General features: G+C 37.2%; 1 protein-coding gene across 11 annotated transcripts in view; it reads right to left on the bottom strand.

Moving 5' to 3' along the window:
* Positions 1–6,424: 6,424 nt before the first annotated feature.
* The window catches only part of LOC307005575 (histone-lysine N-methyltransferase ASH1L-like), a 32,561-nt gene continuing 19,122 nt past the window's right edge, over positions 6,425–19,863 (bottom strand). For 2 of the 11 annotated variants that reach the window (XM_079625857.1, XM_079625854.1), the window contains exons 4-16: positions 18,347–19,031; positions 18,128–18,222; positions 16,486–16,559; positions 16,008–16,050; positions 14,381–14,471; positions 14,134–14,236; positions 13,933–14,000; positions 13,598–13,770; positions 12,151–12,288; positions 11,987–12,041; positions 9,395–9,509; positions 8,809–9,058; positions 6,425–7,574 (exon numbers count right to left, since the gene is read on the bottom strand). In XM_079625857.1, coding sequence (XP_079481983.1) covers positions 8,951–9,058; positions 9,395–9,509; positions 11,987–12,041; positions 12,151–12,288; positions 13,598–13,770; positions 13,933–14,000; positions 14,134–14,236; positions 14,381–14,471; positions 16,008–16,050; positions 16,486–16,559; positions 18,128–18,222; positions 18,347–19,031 — 1,748 coding nt within the window. In that variant the 3' untranslated portion in view covers positions 6,425–7,574; positions 8,809–8,950. The remainder of the gene's footprint in view (positions 7,575–8,808; positions 9,059–9,394; positions 9,510–11,986; positions 12,042–12,150; positions 12,289–13,597; positions 13,771–13,932; positions 14,001–14,133; positions 14,237–14,380; positions 14,472–16,007; positions 16,051–16,485; positions 16,560–18,127; positions 18,223–18,346; positions 19,032–19,863) is intronic. The other 9 variants (XM_079625858.1, XM_079625860.1, XM_079625856.1 and 6 more) reach the window with 9 other exon arrangements.

The raw sequence follows: 19,863 nt of genomic DNA, 5'->3' as shown, positions 1-19,863 counted from the left end.
ATAAATGAAAAAAAGTCTAAAATTAATATATGCATTTAGTCATTTATCAGATGATTTAAACCAAAACAACTTACTGTATAAATGGGGAACATAACAAGCAATTTATAATATCCGATCCGTCTGTCAATCTCCCGTTCCATCCTTCCCTCACTCGTGAACAAACCCCAAGATACTTAAAGGATTAGTTCACTTTAAAAAAAACTTTTGCTGATAATTTACTCACCCCCATGTCATCCAAGATGTCAATGTCTTTCTTTCTTCAGTCGAAAAGAAATTAAGGTTTTTGATGAAAACATTTCTCTATATAATGTATAATCCTTTAAACTCCTCCACTTGAGGCAGGAACTCTCCACCAACCTGAAGTAGGCAAGCCATCTTTTTCCGACTGAGGACCATGGCCTCGGATTTAGAGGGTGCTGATTCTCATCCCAGCCGCTTCACACTCGGCTGCAAACCGTCCTAGTGCATGCTGAAGTTCCTGGTCTGAAGGGGCCAACACGACAACATCATCTGCAAAGAGCAGAGACGAAATCGTGTTGTTTCCAAACCAGACACCCTCCGGCCCCTGGCTGCGCCTAGAAATTCTGTCCATAAAAATTATGAACAGAACATTTATCACATATAAATCCTATATTGCAGACAGAGAAGGCTATGGTAAACATATGACATGAAGTGCAGGTGACAATAACAGGACAAGACATTACTCAACGTGTTTGTTGACTGATTCTTACTCACCTGGGCTTTTATGAACTCAAAGGCGCGGGCACGTGAGAGAAAAATAAATAAATAACTGAGCGCACGGGTGGTGCTTTAACAAGCTAGTGAGTTACTAGCGTGTTGTGCTAACAATAACGGAAGCTAGCAATGTCAGGTTAATCTGAGATGTTGGGTAAACTGTATTTAGTAGTATAAACAACTAGAAATTATAATAAATGATTGTTCAACAGAAAGAAATATGAGGCTTAGACGGAGCTTACAGCCTCGAAGCTAACAAAGAACAAACTCACAGCAGCAGCAGTCACAGCGAGGCAGACAGGAGCAAAAATTCCTCCCTGACGTACTCCATTACTCACTTTGAAACAGTCTGATATAGAGTCGCCCCATTTCACCCTCATAGTCTGACAAGAATACCAAAGAATTTGAATCCTAGTAAGGTATCCTGGGACACCTCTTTCTGCTAGTTTATCAAACAATTTACCATGATTAATCCGGTCAAAGGCTTTAGAAGCATCTAGAAAACACATGAATATTGTAGACCCCTGGTTGTTGTATTTATCTAAAAGTGCAAAAATGCACATGTCTGTGCCATGCCCATGCTTGAAGCCAAATTGGTTAGCTGTGGTGTACAAATATGGCTCAAAGTCTCGACAATAGAATCCTTTCAAGCACCTTTGACACAGAGCTTGCCAGGGCTATAGGCCTATAATTATTCATGTCACTAAGTTTACTGGTCTTATCCTTCATCACTTATTTTTCCAGAAGAAAAGTAAATTTAATATATATTTACTTTCCTCAAAATCTGAATGCCCTGCACCACCAGTAGCCATATTGGATTTAGGTCAGATTTACTAATTGATCACAAAAAACTTGAAGCAAATCATGTGACCAGCATACTCAAGACAGACCAGGCTGTGATAAATGATTAAAGGATTTGATGAAAAAATCGTTCTTATGCCCCAAAAAAAGACAATAAAAACGATGTGACTGTTTTAGGCTTAAAATAGGTTTTTGTTGTTGCTATAGATAGGCTACATTGACAAGAGTGATAAGTAGAGTTGTGCAGGTATGACGTCACTTTGTAAGCCAATGGGCAGTTAGCATCACACTGGTTACCTCAACAAAAACACAATAGGATTTTCCCATAGGCTTTTGGATTATCACAAAAAAAAAGAAAAGGAAAAAGCTCTGTGATCAACAAAAGTTTATGATACTTGCACATTTTGTACATCAAGCAGCTTTCACAGATGAATGCAACTTTTATGAATTTTGAAGCCTAAATAATAGCCAGAAGTAAAAAGCTAAAGGTGGGCTATAAACAAACTACACCACGGTCACATGACTTCAACGTCAACATCCTAAGCTTCCAAAACTCTTTCAGTTTTTATCTAAACAACATTTTCCCAGAAAGTTTCAGTTAGAATAGTTTATAACAAGAGCACAATTATAAGCATAACGAGGCTGTAAAAGCAGACTGAGTTTACCTGTTATGCGTGATGACGTTTAATGTCCTCGACAGCCTCTGTGGTCCCATTGTTTTTCAACAGCTTTGGATCCATTAGCAACTTGTTAGCAACCGTCTTTTTCAAGACACATAACAGCTTAAAAAATTAACGAGGGGGGGTAACACTGCTGTGTTTTAGAATAAAATGTGAAAATATCTTGTTCACCAAAGACATTATTTCAGCCATTTAACCAAAAACCCCATTTAAAAACCCCAACTTCAGGACTATGGAACCGGAAGTGCTAAAACGCCAACTCGTTTCCGCGATTTGGCCTACAAATTCATAGACATGTATAAAGCATAGACAGTATATAAACTGGACACAGCAACCCCATAGGTTTCAACGGAGAGAAATGAAGTCAATTAGAAGCACTCACTTCCTGATCGCAAGGCGAACTGCGCAGGCTCAAACTGAGCTTGACGACGTAGATGTGACGTGAGCAACCTGTAGGTCTTCTAGTAGATGTGCCGAGAGAAATCTGAATCATTCCCTTCCGAATCTCGCAGAGACGGAGAGCGTGGGTATTTGCGGTCCATGAGCTAGCAACGGGAGCAACTTTATCACTCTCTATGGGCTTCTCCCTTGACTTTATGCCTCCACGTCCTCCCGATTGCTTGCGAGCTTCTCTGCCTGTCCATACTGTAATTTTTCGACTTGTGCGACAGAGTCGCGCGGGTATGACGCAATCGTTAGCCTATTTTTACAAAAACTGCTTCTACGGGGCCATAACGTAAGATACAAGGTAATGGAGCCTTTTATACATTTTCGTGTTTCTTTAGAAATAAACAATGGACAAACGGTGTCTTTAAACGCCTCAGATGTAAAGTTATTCGCTGTCAAAGTGACGCCAAAATGAATGGGAGTCAATGGAATGCTAACAGCAGGTGGGGGTCCGCTAGCCAATGGCGGCGCCCAGGTCGGCTTCAATGTCTTTCGGAACACTGCCCCCCTGGTATAAAGGCTAGATGGCTTACCGGCGCTGAGAGCCAATGGGACCCGACGACGTCGCACGGCGGCCATCTTAGGACAGCACCGCTCGTCCAGTTATAACATTAAAGTCTATTGTGCATGTAGTTATAAAAACTATATTTTGCTCAATTTTCAACCGATTTTCAAACGGCTTGGTGTGTCATAAACGTCAGGGATGCCATGAAGCAATGTTAAGCGTTTCTCAAAACCTGAAGCTACAATTTAAACATCGGCATCAGCACAAATCATAGCCACGTTAATAAGGTTTGTAATAAACCAAACCGTTTGTAAATCCGTCAAGAATTCAGCAAGTTACGAGCATTTGTCACTCACCTTCCGTCCACAGCAGCAGGGAGCAGCAGCGCAGTCTCCTGACCTAAGATGGCCGCCAAGTTGACGACACAGCTGACTCCGCCTTGAGCCATCTAGCCTTTATACATGTCTATGTACTAATTTACGTCATACCAGCTGCTCTACCACTCTTTTCGTCAGGCGCTAGACAGTTAGCATCAGTTAACAGTATTTTTCAAATAGGCTGGTTTTCAGCATGGTTATTAATTAATAAATATAAATATTTTAGGCTTTTTTAATTTATTTTAATTTTAAACTAAAGCTGCTTGTACTCTGATTTTGCTGTAAATGTAAATTTCAAATTTCTTTATCAGAGTGGGGGCATTTTACCCTAGCCTGGCTCCACCCTCCTACTTCCGCTCAATTTTCATTTTCCTTCAGTACTACGTCTGGGCTTGTGGTATATTCTTGAGTTTTCTCCGATAAATTTTTTACCGGTCCAATCAGCGAACAGAGGGAGTGGTTGAGAACGATGACATCGTGCGCTAGTTTGAGTTGACATACCTCACGAGACTCACAACCAAACGTTAGCGGGAAACGGAAGCTCCCCCGGGGGCCGCCATTGGCTATCAAGCCATCTCCTGCTGTCAGCATTCCATTGACTCCCATTAATTTTGGCGCCACTTTGACAGCGAATAAATTTACATCTGAGGTGTTTAAAGACTCCATTCTTCCATTATTTATTTCTAAAGAAACACGACAATGTATAAAAGGCTCCATAACCTTGTATCTTACGTTATGGCCCCCGTAGAAGCAGTTTTTGTAAAAATAGGCTAAAGATTGCGTCATAACTACTTGAGTCTCTGTCGCACAGTCGAGAAATTACCGTATAGACAGGCGGAGAAGCTCACAGGCAATCGAGGGACGTGGAGGCATAAAGTCAAGGGAGAAGCCCATAGAGAGTGATAAAGTTGCTCCTGCTGCTAGCTCATGGACAGCTCCTACTCACGCTCTCCGTCTCTGCGAGATTCGGAAGGGAATTATTCAGATTTCTCTCGGCACAGTTACTAGAAGACTGACAGCTGTCAGACAGGTTGCTCACGTCACATCTACGTCATCAAACTCAGTTTGAGTCTGCGCAGTATGCCCAGACATCAGGTAGTGAGTGCTTCTAATTGACTTCACTTTTCTCTGTTGAAACCTATGGGGTCGCTGTGTCCAGTTTACATACTGTCTATCTATGGATAGATCCAGAGTGGCTCTGGGCAGATCCAAAACTTCAACAGAGTAAGGAAGTTAACGCTTGTCAATGGAGAGTGGCTAGACTCTATGTACAAATTAAATGTACAAGAGTCTGGTAGGACCAGGCTAATTTTACCCCACCTGTGGTGCAAATTATTTTGTCAGAAATCTAATAACACGAAAACTTTGGACATTTTTTATACTTGGTTTATAATGTATGTAATTGTCACTGAAAACTACGACTATTCTAGACACATTTAACTTTTTGTGTTTTTGATCCTTCTATCAATATGAAGTGAAACTGCCTTGTTTAATTACTTTTCTCTTAAAAAAGTAAAGTAAGGGATTACTCTTATTTTTTATGTTAATTAATTACAGTTGCTTCTGGTGTAATAGCATTGAATACTGTAGGTTGTAGGCAATAGAACACTATATAAAACAATAGTGGATTTAACATAACAATTTAACGTGTAACATTACAATTTATGTTTTTAATGTAACCTCCGCCCTTTAAATACTTCGGTAAATAAAAAATAATTTATGCAATTTTATTGTATTTATTTGAAAGAATTAAAAGAGCAGTTTCATGTCTATCCTTGTGTTGTTCAACTAGTCGAGGTTGATGGCATTATACAAAGATACCCTGCACTGATCTACTAAGCCCACTAGATGGCGATATTATGCAAGTGTAATTCACCTCCACTCCTATGGAAAATGTAATGTTTACAGGGCTTTCACTAGTTACATTTGTCAACGAATAAAGTCCAAACTCTCACATGTCTGTGAGTGTGTATATACAGATTGATTCATAGACATAGTCTATATATATATATATATGTATGTATGTATATATATATATATATGTAGGCTAATTAATATGAAATGTTTTTACATGTGATGTTTATTTATTTTTTATATTTAATCTCAATGCTCTTCAGTGACCCTGCTGGCTCTTTTGTAGACAAGTTGGCTAACTTTTTGCCATTTGCTTTGCATGTAGACTTATATAGGAAAACAATATATTTTTTTTATACGGGTCTCTTTATCAAAATGCCATAGGACTATTATTTTCATTCAATAAGGTTATTTTAACATTTGATTTAGTCTAGTTGCAGTTTCAAATCTACATTATATTATTATCTCAGTGTTAATATTATTACCACGAGAGAGTGCCATTTTCCCTTCTAAACACATGACACCGCTATCAAATGAAATAACAGCTAGGTACACAATCTATACATTTAATAATTCCAGCACTTCAGACACAATTAGACATAATATTCCGCTTCTTCTCTTTCGATCTCGTCGTTTGTGATGACCCTTTGCACATTCCACGGTAGAAATGAATGTGAAAATCAGTCACACTGTAATCTATTCTTATCCCCTGTTATATAACTAGAGGGATGAAATCAAGTCCACTATCTAAAAAGAGACCTGGAAAGAAACTTTATCTACAATTTTCCGTCTTCAGTTAAACAATTTTACATTGTGACCTGCTTTTGCCTTGAAAACAAATTTGAGTATACTGTGTTAATACCATAAAGAGATATATTATATATTTAATGAATCATATGGTACAATTAGCTAATGTAGGTCCACTGACACATTTAATTGTACAGAAAAGGCTAAAGGGATAAAATAAAATTTGGCTTATGAAGCACTAATACGTTTATGGACAAATCGAGAGATAAAAATAGATCTGCAGCTCTGCCTATGGGTTTATTAGTCTCTGTAGAGTAATTGGTTACAACTTTCTTCAAGCACTATTATCTATAAACAATAAAACCTATTAAATCTGAAAGCACAATGGTTCAAATATTGACTCACTTTAATTAGTTAACTAATATAGCTGGTTTAATTCATTTGTTCTGCTTTAAGCTGCTTAATGAGCTTCTAACAACTAATTTCTTAGTTCAGCATAACCATATACTTTGTTGCATACACAGCGATTATACATTAAGCAATATAAAGTATGTCATGCATAAAGAAGACTATGAAAATCTGATATTTTACAGGCATTGAATGTCCTGTTCCAAATTGCACATGCATCGAGACACTATCGAAAAACTATCTATAAAAATATTATTAAAGATAGAGATTATTTACCCACAACAATTTAAGACTGTAAACAGAGTTTCTTGAATCGTACTAAAACGTAATTTTGCTAAATATACATTATTTACAATATACAACAATATAAAACATTTCGGAGTCTCAAAGCTATAAAGATTACTGCCTGAAATCAATATATTACAAAACATCACTAGCACAAGACAGCTCTGCACAAAGTGGTAGTAAATTCCCTTTAAAATATTATTTTTTCTTCTAAAATGATTATAAACATAGACATTTGCTTACATTAAGGCTGCGTTATTAAACCTTTCATGCATTATTGCTTACTTTATACTATAGTTATAACCCTCAACATAAAACTCTAAAAAGGCTGTAGACCACAATTCTGCTCACATCCTTCAAAACTGTTCAGTCAGCTGTAGGTATGTAGTCAGCATCTTGTAGGGATGCTGATGTAGTGTGTTGAATGATTTAAAACAGTCTGTGTGTGTTCATTCCTTCGACCCAAACAGCACCACGTCTCGTAGTTTGCATGGTTTCCTGCATCCCATTCAACATGTTCATGTTCAGTATGCTGTAATATCTCAAAATAAAAGAATTGCATGTTGTTCGGGTATATGAAAGGATCTGGGGTCTCGGATGTTGATTTGTTTTATCATGTCTCCAGTTTCTTTTCCCTGAGAGAAAGAAAGGCTGAGGGGCTTTCAACGAATCATGTTGTCAAGCATCAGCCGTGTCCATGCTCACAAATGGCATTTCCAGGAGTGCTGTCTTAACCTGCAGAGGACAAAGAATGAGAGAAATAGTAAGAGCGAGAGCACCTTACAAGCAAATATAAATCAAGTGAAATGGGAATTATTAAAAAGACCCTTGAAGTGCGGAGAATATGCGGCCGGTGGCCTTAAAGCTGTTATAGTTAGTGCTTCACCTCTAGAGCCCGACTGTCCACAAAAACACTTGGAAAATATTAGCTTGTGTTACTGTACATTTCCAATAGTAAATGGTTCGGTTAGCCTTGAATAATTGAGGGAAAGAAACAAAAAATTGTCATTAGGGGAAACCTTCTACGTAAACCAGCCTTCATTTCTTTTATCAGTCTTGTTTTAACTGCTCTGTTATAATATTTAGATATTTTTACTGGTTGATTATTCTGGTTGATTTAATAAGCCAATAAATATTTTCATGTTCTGGGCGATAACTGAAAAAAACATTAAAATGTATAATATAAAATGTATAGCCTAATATTTAAATAAAATAATGTTTTATCTTTTATAATTATGATTTAATTGGATAATGATTATTAATAAATAAATAGCTAACATAAAATTCTAGATTACTTAAATCAAATAACATTTTTTTATTTAATATCATTAATTAAAATAAAATATACAAAACTAGTAAATGGCTAATATCTAATAACTTTCTAACATTACAATTGTATACTATTTAAAGCTAAATATTATTTTATAACTATAAATGCAATAAAAAACTAAAATATTGAAAATAAATGGCTATTAACCAGCTGATAAACATTACAAACTCTACATTTAAATAAATAAAAATTATATAAATCAAATCAATTGTTCAAAATTGTATTAAAAGCTACAGGTGAATTCACAGCATTATAATATTCAGTATGAAAATGAATATTCATTTTTTTAAGATAATAATGAATAGTGTTACTAAATTATAAGTGTTTTTAAAGATTCAATTTAATTGGCTGATAAATGACAACAAAGGTAATCTAAATGCACAAATATGAGATATGAGCAAACACAATTAAATATTGTCCAATATACTGTATATCTAACTTTGACTGTTAACTTAAAAAAACCCAATAATATCGGATAATTATCAATATGGTACCAATATATTGTGCATCTCCATTAGTGATGTTTATAACTGATGTGATTTAATTTCTTTTTTTTATATAGCACAGTTGTGTGAATTGGGACTTGTGTGGACGTTAGTACAGTATGTGTGTGTTTGTGTATAAATGGCACAATTTTACCTGTACAGTGCATCTGTGAGTGCAATATACAGCAGGTCTTTGGTATCAGAGAGCATTATCTGGCTTCTGGAAGTCCCATCATGCCTCTGGGTTTGGTCACAGCAACGCCCTGATAGAGGCTGCTGATGTGTTTTTTTGTCACTCACAGGAAACTGCCGATCTGAGTGAAGGCCTCCCGATGAGCACTATGGTACACTTCCCTCAGCTGCCTCACGTTACGACCCACTGAGGACTCGCAACCGTAGTATTTCTGAAAGGAGATATTAACAGTGCATTTCTGAACATTATGCTGAGGCATATTATAGGCTTGGCTCCAATCTGCAGATATTAGGCTTCAATCAGCATGTCCTTTCCAAACCAGTGAGGCATAAGACACTGAAGCTCAGGATGCTCCAGAGCGACTGTCACTGTGGTGAAGTCATGCTGCTGTTCTATGGTAACATTGCAAGGAAAATACTCAGGATGTGTGGCCATAAAAATCTATTCTATTCTGAATTTTGTTTGATGGTCAGTATGAGGTATGACCTAGGCAGACCCATGACAGGTGCAGAACAACATCAAACAGTGTGAGTCCATCAATACTGACCTCAGCGCAGTGGAACACCTTCAGCATGTCTGAATGAAAGGCGTCCAGACTCTCATAGTGGCCTGAGAGGAGCTGCCTCTGCAACATACTCAGATCAACAGGAGCCGAGCCTGATCTGGAAGAGAAAACACACAAATTAAATTAATTTCCCAAACAAATATATAAAAAACCATGAAATCAAAATGGGAGGTTTGTGATTTTAGTCCTTGTCTGCTAGCTTTGAGGCCATCTATATTCTAGTGAACTGACTGAAATGTACTATACAAATTGTTCTCCGATAAAATGCTCTGTGGAGTGAGTACATCCCCTACCGCCAAATTAAACATACTCTACCATTCAAAAGTTTGGAGTCTGTAAGATTTTTGTAAGAAAGTCTTTCATGCAGCAAGGAAGCATTGATCAAAAGTGACACTTAAGACATTTACAATGTTACAAAATATTTATGTTACAAATAAATGCTGATACTTTCTATCCATCAAAGAATCTTGAAAAAAATGCATAATTGGGGTTTACACCAAAATATTTAGCAGCACAACTGAATGTAGATAATAATAAGAACAAACGTGAGCACCAAATCAGCATATTAGAATGATTTCTTAAAGGGTAACTGTCGCCAAAATTGAACATAGGCTCTTTTTGTTAATCTACCCGTGTCAAACTTTTGTGTAAAAGCATAATTAGAATGTAAACGACACTTTTAAGATTGACCGTATTTTAGTTTTAGCTCAAAATACCTTCTGAATGGGAGTGCTAGGGGCACTTCTATGATGGCATCAAAATCGCTATTTTTAAAACACTAAGGCTCGACACAACATGAAACTGTGCTCGAAGTATCACCAGGGGCTCTACACATGAACTTGAGCATTGACTACATTGTTTGTGTACACAAAGTTTACTAAAAACAAAGGTTTTGTACGACTCACTTTATCAGTTAGTGTTTCCGATGGCTGGAATTTTGTCAGTCAAAAGTAGTCGATAAGTCACAATATTACTGTTTGTACTGTATTTTTGATCAAATCAATGCAGACTTGGTGATCGTAAGACTTTCGTAGCGACCCCAAACCTTTACGCAGTATTGCTGTGTGTTTGGTTGCACCAACTAATAAATTACTGAATTTTCAGTTTTGGGTGAACTATTATTTAAATATGGAGACATGTCAAGGTGGATGGCCTCTAAAATTTAATTGGTGCCAAACCATTCCCCAATCAGGGGCAGACATTTAATAAAACCAGACAACCTCGCTCCATGCTATATTTCGACTTCACAGTTCTGCTATGATAATAGACCTCCTATTATGGAAGTCTCCTACAATAGGTTTACATGCATCCATGGAAAAAAATAAAAAATAATTGTCACAGTGTCTAAAACAGTTTGATCAAGGATTCGGTCTCTCAAAACCCCTCCTTTCTGAGAGCCTTCTCTGCTCTGATTGGTCAGATGACCCAGTCTGTTGTGATTGGTCTACCGTGTGTGTCGGAAACAAAACGTCAATTACCATATCTGAATTTCAGCTCTGGAGGCTTCCTCATATCACTTTATACACAGTTATATGAACAGTAACTATGGTGTCGGTTTTACCATACCGGATTTGCTTTTGTACCGCAGAAATGTCAACAGCGGCATGCCAATAACACAAACCAAACTCTTCCAGGCCTCAGCTACAACTACAGTGTTTGAGGGCAGGTCAAAGTAGATGTTGTTTGTGGGCAGCCAATAAATACCATAGGCAGATATTATGCTAATTGTACTAATTCACACGTACAAATAATCAGATAGAGTAAAGTATGCGTATTTGGCGTGCTGTCTGACGTAGAACCTGGATGCACTGCACTGTTTACTATGTTAACAGCGCCAAGGGATTGACACGGACATTTTTGCGACATTACCATGAATTAATTTATTTAAATTATAGAAATTACTGACAATTGACATCCTTAAAAGGGGTCATCGGATGCAAAATTCACTTTTATATGGTGTTTGCATATAAATGTGTCTTTGCAGTGTGTGGACACAACCACTATACAATGAAAAAAATCCATTTACTCTTTTTTTTGAATCCTCAAAAAGTCTAAACACTCATGCTCCGCCCACGACCACTGACGGACTGTCCCGTATTAGCATATTTCCGCCATTTTTATACTGTCTGCCAAGGTAGCACTTTACGTGTCTTGTGTCGACACCCCCCATGGAGAAGAGGAGAGGAGAGGGGTAGGGTGAGCAGTTGCTCATTAACATTTTAAAGAGACATGCACCGGAACGGGTCGCTGTGAACAGAGCTGTTTTTGAGCAGGTAAAAAGGGTGTTGTTTTACACAACCATTGAGGAATTTTAACCAAAGTATGTTACAAACTTTACATGAAGACCCTAAAGAATCATACCAACTTGTGGAAAATGGGCATCCGATGACCTCTTTAATAACTATCATCACCACACCACCGCTTTAAGAGCATTCTGTAATCTACTGTAGCTGTCAGTGGAAAGAGGATTCAACTCCCAGATTCCCTGAATCTCTAATCATCTGTAGACTGAAGAGAACAGCAGAGTCGCTGAGCAAACAACACTGGCGAGTGGAAAAGCACACACACACAAACCTCTTTCTGGAGCACAGGTTTAGCAGAGGAGCGGCGAGGGACTGTCCAGATGACCCTAAAAAACACAAATGACAGAAAGAGTGATCAGCTGTGCTGATCTACACACTGAGCCTCTGTCTCAGGCTTTTGCGACACGTCTCTATTAATAAAATCAGCAGATGTACCCTTGTGACTGACAATGACGTCATAGATCCCCTGGAGTGTTTGCGTGAGGTTTCTGCTCCGTACACTTCTCCCCTCCTCATCTCCCTCGCCGCTGAGTCTGTCTTCAGACGGTGTGCTCGAGTGAGTCAGGTGCTGGTCTGTAATGTGCAGAACACACATCCTCTTACACATACAGAATATAGTCTTATTATTACACATACATGATACACAGCACACTTGAAAAACGTGCAGACTATTCAATGCACATTCAGTAATGGACTGCAATCTGAAGACTCTCACAGTCTGTCATCTTTATTTTAAGTGCAATAATCGGAATGCACTTAAATACACTTTTTCCATGAACTCAACGGGACACGGTAGCCTGTACGTGCCAATTGCGCTAGCCGTTAACCACATGTCCTCTTCTGCCCTTTTGACTAATGCGGAGTGGAAATAGAATTGAGGTGGTTTTGGGAGCTGGTCCAGAGCTACGGCCCACAGAGCATGAAGGAGGAGGAGGAATAGCTGATGCCATGTTCTTCATCAAGAAACTGCCTCAGGTCAAAAAAAGCGCTAGAAACAGAGTGTCCCACTTAATTTAAGTGTTTTTTGTAGCACCAGTACATACGCTTCGGTCAAAGTGAGGTTTGCTGGCAAATCAATTCACTTCAGCTACACACTTGGAATGTATAATATTATAATCAAATCATGAGGGATCAATTTCATACTACACTTAAAACTTAAAAAAGGAACAATTGTTGAAATTACACTGAAATTGCTTCATACTTACACAACTCAAATACATTCAAACACAAACCAAATACATTTGAAAACTAATGACGCCCATCCAGCGGGAAAACCTGTACGAATGGACATGACGACAAGTTTTATCTATGTGGTATTCTTAGATACTTTTTTCTTCTAGATACTTTTTTAAAGAAAGTCTCTGATACCTGATAACAGTTTATGTAAAAAAAATGTATTTCGTTGCCTTCTATTTCTTTGATATTATGTTATCTGTAAATACAGTTTTTTTAAACATATACTTTTAAGGTACAAAGTACACTACCAGTGCACATTCAATACAGTTAAGCACACTTCTTTTTCACAAGAGGGAACTATGTTGGACTTGACAGCAAACCAGCAGCTTCTCATGCGAAGATGACAGTCTTAAAGGCACAACAGCCTGCATAATTAAGATAAGAGTCAAAATGGATGGAAAATTGTCATAAAATGTAAATAAAAGATGACAGAATCTTTTTTTAGGCAATATACCCCTTTAACAGCTGAGAACAATTTGACACACACACACGCACACACGCACGCACGCACGCATGCGCGCACACACACACACACACACACACACACACACACACACACACACACACACACACACACACACACACACACACACACACACACACACACACACACACACTCTTTACAGCTATACACACACTGCTGGACCTGACTTAGTGCTGGAGTCTTCCAGATCCCCTTTCTGACTTTGGCTGCTCCCTCCATCTTCTTTGTTTTCATTCTCTCGCTCTGTCACCTCCTCCCTCAGGAGCAATGCCTGTCTGTCTCTCATTTTTTCATAGTTTCTCACCAGAAAAATGCCATGTTCCAAGACGAAACTCCTATCAGGGGAATAAGAGCAATCACAGATGTATGAACAAACGTAAGAAGTACAAGACAATGAGAAATGTGAGTGTGCAAGTAAGAGGAGAGCATTAAACATAAAAAAGGAATGTGAGGAAAGGGTATAAATCTTGTTATTTGTTATCACTGTGTGTTCTTGCCTCTCCTCATAAGACAAGGGCATCATCGGGAGAGGGGAGGGGACATTTTCAGCATCATTGCCTTTCTCCTGCAAATAAAGTCATTCGCAATGTGACCCAACTGACCATGCACTTTAAACTAATTCACAATGATGAAGTCACATTCAGGCATGATGTAATGGAACAGGAGTAATGGAGGAGTGAAGCTTTATCTGAATATACCTGCTGTTCGAATGGGTCTGATTGATTGGGAAGCTTATTATCCGTGTCTGTTTCACTGATTTCTTCTCCAACGTCTTCTGTAGTTGGTCTACAGCTGACATTTCTATGATTAAGAAAAAAGGTTCAGACAAACAAATTGAAACCAAGTGTAAAAAACAGCCTGAAAAGAAATTCACTCCACTTTAAATTCAACAATAGATGTTTTGCCTGCGAATGTGCTTGTATGTATGTGTGTGTGTTTATTTACCTATTAAGGCTGTCAGAAGTCACACTGTGCTTATGAGGTTTACAGAAACTGTCTTCGGTCTGAGTGTGAGATTTTACATCAAAAGACCCATCTCAAAAAGACAAAGAAGAAAATGTTTACACAATATTCACTGATTCTACAGACTTAATTCAGAGAACAAAGCCATTTTAAAGGGGTGGTTGATTATGATTTCACTTTTCTATTTTAAGTTAGTGTGTAATGTTGATGTTTGAGCATTAACGACATCTGCAAAGTTACAATGCTCAAAGTTCAAAGCAAAGGGAGATATTTTATTTTAAAGAAATCGCTTTTTAAGGACTACAACAAACAGCTGGTAGGGACTACACAAGCTTCCTCTCAGGTTAGTGACATCACCAACCCTAAAATTTACATGAACCCCGCCCCCGGGAAGGCGATTTATAGATTATCATGACAGAATATGCTAATCAATGACTAGAAGATAACTACACAACTATATCAATTAATTAACTAACCATTCAGAAATGTTCTCTACATGTTGTCACTTCTTCTTGAGTCTCTCCATGTTTGTCTGACTAAAGGTTTGTGAAATTTTCAGTGAATGTCTGTGTGAGGTAATCGAAGATGCTAAATAAGAATGAGCTGTTGTAGCTCCGCCCTCTGTGCTGGGAGCAGCAGCTCATTTGCATTTAAAGGAACAGACACAAAAACAGTGCGTTTTTGCTCACCCTCAAAAAGTGACAATTTTAACATGCTATATAAAAATATCTGTGGGGTATTTTGAGCTAAAACTTCACATACACACTCTGGGGACATCAAAGACTTATTTTACATCTTGTGAAAAGGGGCATTATACCACCCCTTTAAATATAATATTACACAGTAGTCAGTGACAGTCTTCAAATTTGATTGGCCAAGTGGCGGTTGTTTGTTGATTGTTTTTTTTGTGTGTGTTTGCAGTATTACATAACTATGGAAGCCCATTTCCATCACATAAGAAAAAACAACCCATACTTTTGTAAATCATAATCATGAAAAATGTACAAATTATGAGATACTAAGTCATAATTAAGACATAATAAAATAAAAGTCAAAATGAGATAAAAAGTCAAAATTGACAAACAAATTTTTGTCATAATTTGACAAAAAGTTGATATTATGACATGAAAAATATATATAAAAGATTTTGAATTCTGACAAATAAAAATTCTGAGATATATGTTAAAATTACGACAAAAGGTAAAAGATTGAGATCAAAACTTTCTCATAATTTTGACTTTTGATTTTGAATTTGTCAATTGAATGACTGTCAGAATATTGTCTTTTTATGCCATAAATGTTATTTGTTTTGTCATCATTTTTACTTGTCATAATGACTTAATTTGACTTAAGTGATTTATGTCATAAATTTGACTTTTTACTTTGTATGTCATAATTTCGACTTGCGTCATAATCATGAAATTCATGTCATAATTATGATTTACCACTGCATGATATATATTTTTTCTTACAAAGTGGCTTCCATACAGATCACAATATGTGAGCGGAAACTGAAAATGTTTAGTTATTCTGCAGAGTAAATTTAGGCCTCCTTACACCTACATACACAAACAACGACACACACAAATTAGCAGGTAAGCCTACTCACTGGATGGGGCTGTCTTCCGTGGGGTCTTCGACTTTTTAGGACGCTGTATTGGAACAGAGATTGCGTCATAAATATAGTATGACAGTGATAAAAAGACAATATTTAAAAGGACAGTTGACCCAAAAATTACAGCTTTCATAATTTACTCATTCGAAATCATCCATGGCATCATTGGTTCTCATGTGTCTTGTTGTTACCAATTGTGAGGCATCATTTTTAATGTGCAGATGTGTGAATAAGATTTGAGACCTACAGTCAAGTATGTTCAGCAAATAATGACTCAAACAAACTTATTGAATGGCTTGGAATGTAGAGTACAAGTCATATGGGGCTTTTGTCGATTTAGTCTAGTTTGACAAAATTCACTCCTTTTCTGTTCCAGAATTAAAGACATACGGGTTTGCAATGACATAAGGGCTAACAAAGGATGACAGATGACTCATGTTTTATGTTTTTAAAAAAATAATAAGAAAAATACCTTTTTGTGTGCACAGAGTTGATATATGTCATAGGGCAACTGAAAGTCTATCCGTTTCAACCTCAGATACTTTCCTGTTACACAAACAAAAACACACACAAACACACAGGGGTTATGAATGTATCATTGAGATTAAATCACCACGGTAATGTCTTTCTCTGTCTTTATCGCTCTCTCTCTCCTTACAAAATACAGGTCTAAGCATGAAGTTTACAATAACGTATGAAAAAGTTTGGGGATGGTAACATTTGTTTATGTTTTTGTTAAGTTCACCAAGGCTGCATTCATTTTTAGCAAAAATACAGTATAAATAGTAATATTGCAAAATACTTTTACAACTTAAAATTCTAGTTTAATATATTTGAAAAAAAATGTCATGGTTAAACTGAATTTTCAGTCTTCAGTGTCACATGATCCTTCAGAAATTATTATAATATGCTGATTTGGAGCTCAATAAACATTTCTTATTATTATCAATGTTAAAATGCTGATGCAATGTGATGCATAATTATTTTCTGAAAACAATTATCTTTTTTTAGGAATCTTTGATGACAATATTAATAATATTTTGAAAAATATGTTTGTCATTTTAATTATAATTTGTTTTAAATGGTTTACATTACACAAAAACGTTCAACTCAAGAGTACATGCATGGGCCCTTCATTTATTAACTGTATGACAACGGCTTGGCAAGTGATTATACTGTAGCAACATAAAGTAAACTGTGACATATTATACCCAAAAATTATTCAGACACTTTGACCTGACCATGTTTTGCTTAAGTGTTTTTTTCTTTAATTGCTAATGCAACCTTTTTACACCACAGACTGAACAAAATTAAGCATTGCTTGGTAATTGGTTGACCTAAATTGGTATTATTATCTAATTGTGTACCTAAATTTAACAGCTGACAGCTATTCAAGCTAATTCATTTGAGAGACAGTCTAACAGAAGGATGGCCAAAACCAGTGAAATATCAACTGATTTGATAAGTTCTTGTCATATTTTATTACCATGTTCTAAACTAAAGCGAAAATACTGTGATAATGTGAGAATATGTCAGAATAAATTTTAGTTTGATTGGAAATGGAAGGTTGTCTAGAAATATTATTGCAACAACTTATAGGTACATAATGTAACTTTTTTTTGTTCAAAATGAACAAAATGTAAATAATTTCTTCCAAAAGATGTTTTTGCCTTACCCTAATTCACATCGGTGAGCCTATTATGTTTATATTTTAGACCTTGCAGGATGGTTTTAGCAGGATATTGTGTACATGCAACACTTGCCCATGTGTCTTCTCATATCTGTAAATAGAGAAAAGTTGCTCCGGCTACTTTGAAGCGTGTATGTTGTGGGAGTGGCATAGACTAGTTGTTACAATGAGCGAGAAAGGTTAACGTTTCTAACCTTTTTTAACCGCCAGAGGGCCAAAAGTTGCTTAATGTACCTTTAAAACCAGCCTGCCAGTGGCCCATCCAGTGGCATTTCATAACTTGTGTGCCTGAACCAAGAGCTCTTGATTCTTTCATTCAATTCAAATTAAGTTTGGACTAAGCTCATTATAGACTGACAGAGATAATTTCTAATTTTCAGTTCAATAATGGCCCCATTAATCGCACACACATACACAAACTTACCTACGTGTATAGGTGCAGGAAGCAGGCCGTGCTCATGTTCTTCGGGGTCATACTCAAGGCAGTCTGTGTGAACTGAAGAGGACAGACTCATGGGGCTGTGCAGAGTAAACAAACAGACAGACGATTTGTCAAGCTCTTTGTAGAGAGCTCTGTAAATAAAGGCTGCATTTAAACAAATATTCTTAAGACTTGTTTATAAATACATGAGAGCTCACTCACTTCTCGCTTTTATATACATTTGAGTAAAGCCCCGCCAACTCGTATTTCTTTTCAGGTGGCACAGCAGACCTCTTCTCTGATTGGCTGTTTACTGACTCTGATGGGTTCTGGGAAAGTGAGAATGTGTCAGCGTGCGAATGTGAGGGCTCTTGGCTCAGAGCTACATCTTTTCCTTCATCTACCTGCCCTACGTTGCTTCTAGCTTCATCTCTTTTTTTCCTTCTTTTCCTTTTCTCATGTTGAGCCAGGGCATCAATCGCATTGACCACTGTGTACTCGTCTCTTTCACCTTTCTTCCGTTTTGCAGGACTTTCTGTCACTTCGTGATGTAAAGGTGTGTCAAGTAGAGGTGGAAAAAAACACGGCGCAGGGTTTTTCCTTGGTCGACCTGGTCCCCTCCTCTTCACCTCGCTTCCTGTGACCTCTTGACCTTTGGGAATCTTTTTCCTGAGAGGCTTTTTGGCATGTTTCAATGTACACTTGTTCTGTGTTGTGTTTTTAGAATTATTTAAATGAGACAGACTGTTTTTGGTAGAATAAGAGGAAAAAAGCCTGATATCATTGGTCTGAAAGTGTGTTTTGCTGGCTCTTTTCTCTCTTCCTCCTCCATCTTGTCCTTCATTAAGAGATGGACTAGCATGTGGATAGTGCTCACTGAAGAGTGAACCGCCAGGCTGGAAGCTCTCTGAAAGAAAAGAGTAAAGATGGGAAATTTACTACTGAATTGCAACCACTGATGTCGTCTTTAAATTGCACACTCTGGTGAAACTGGTTCTAAAACAACGCAGACAAAGTAATACCCAAATGGCCAAAAAAGCTGTGCTGAGCTTAACTTACATGATGCAATTCCCCATGATTGCAGGTCAGTTCTGAGTGCCAAGTTGTGAAGGATGCAGCACACAACAATCTGGCATATAGATTGCACAGTAGTGTGCAAGTGTGCTGCACAGCACCCCCCACCCCCACCCCCGCCGCTTTAAATGCTCAAATTCTTTAAAGTTGAGTGGATTCTGATTGACTGTCAATATTTGTTTCATTCATCGGCTAGATTTTTTTTTTTTCTAAAAGTGATTCCAACCATATTGTTTCTGTGTCATTCTTAATCATGTGGACTAGAATATTAGAATAACTAAGACTTTATAATTATTGTCATCGACATGGTCACTTTTTTTTTACTATTGGGCAAATGGAAATATCTTCTGAGCAACCTATGCTTGAGTCTTACAGTGTATGCATAAAGATACACATATTAAGATATATAAAAACTGTAACCAGACATTAGAAATAAACATAAAATAACAATCTGAATATGATGTTCATCTGTCAGGGGTTATGAAGCGTATAGGGCACAACCACAATTTGGGAGGTAAAATGATATTTCCATTGCAATACCATGCAAGAAAGTTTGAACAACCTTGACCATTGTCTTAGCACAGCCTACACAGGAACTGTAATTAAAATGATGCCACAATGATTACAATTACTGTTGGTACAAATGACAATTACAGTGAGGGAAT

This window comes from Phoxinus phoxinus, assembly GCF_949152265.1.
Source record: "Phoxinus phoxinus genome assembly, chromosome: 10".
Taxonomy (NCBI): Eukaryota; Metazoa; Chordata; class Actinopteri; order Cypriniformes; family Leuciscidae; genus Phoxinus; species Phoxinus phoxinus.
Note: the sequence above shows the minus strand (reverse complement) of the source record. Positions and strands in the feature narration are given on the sequence as shown.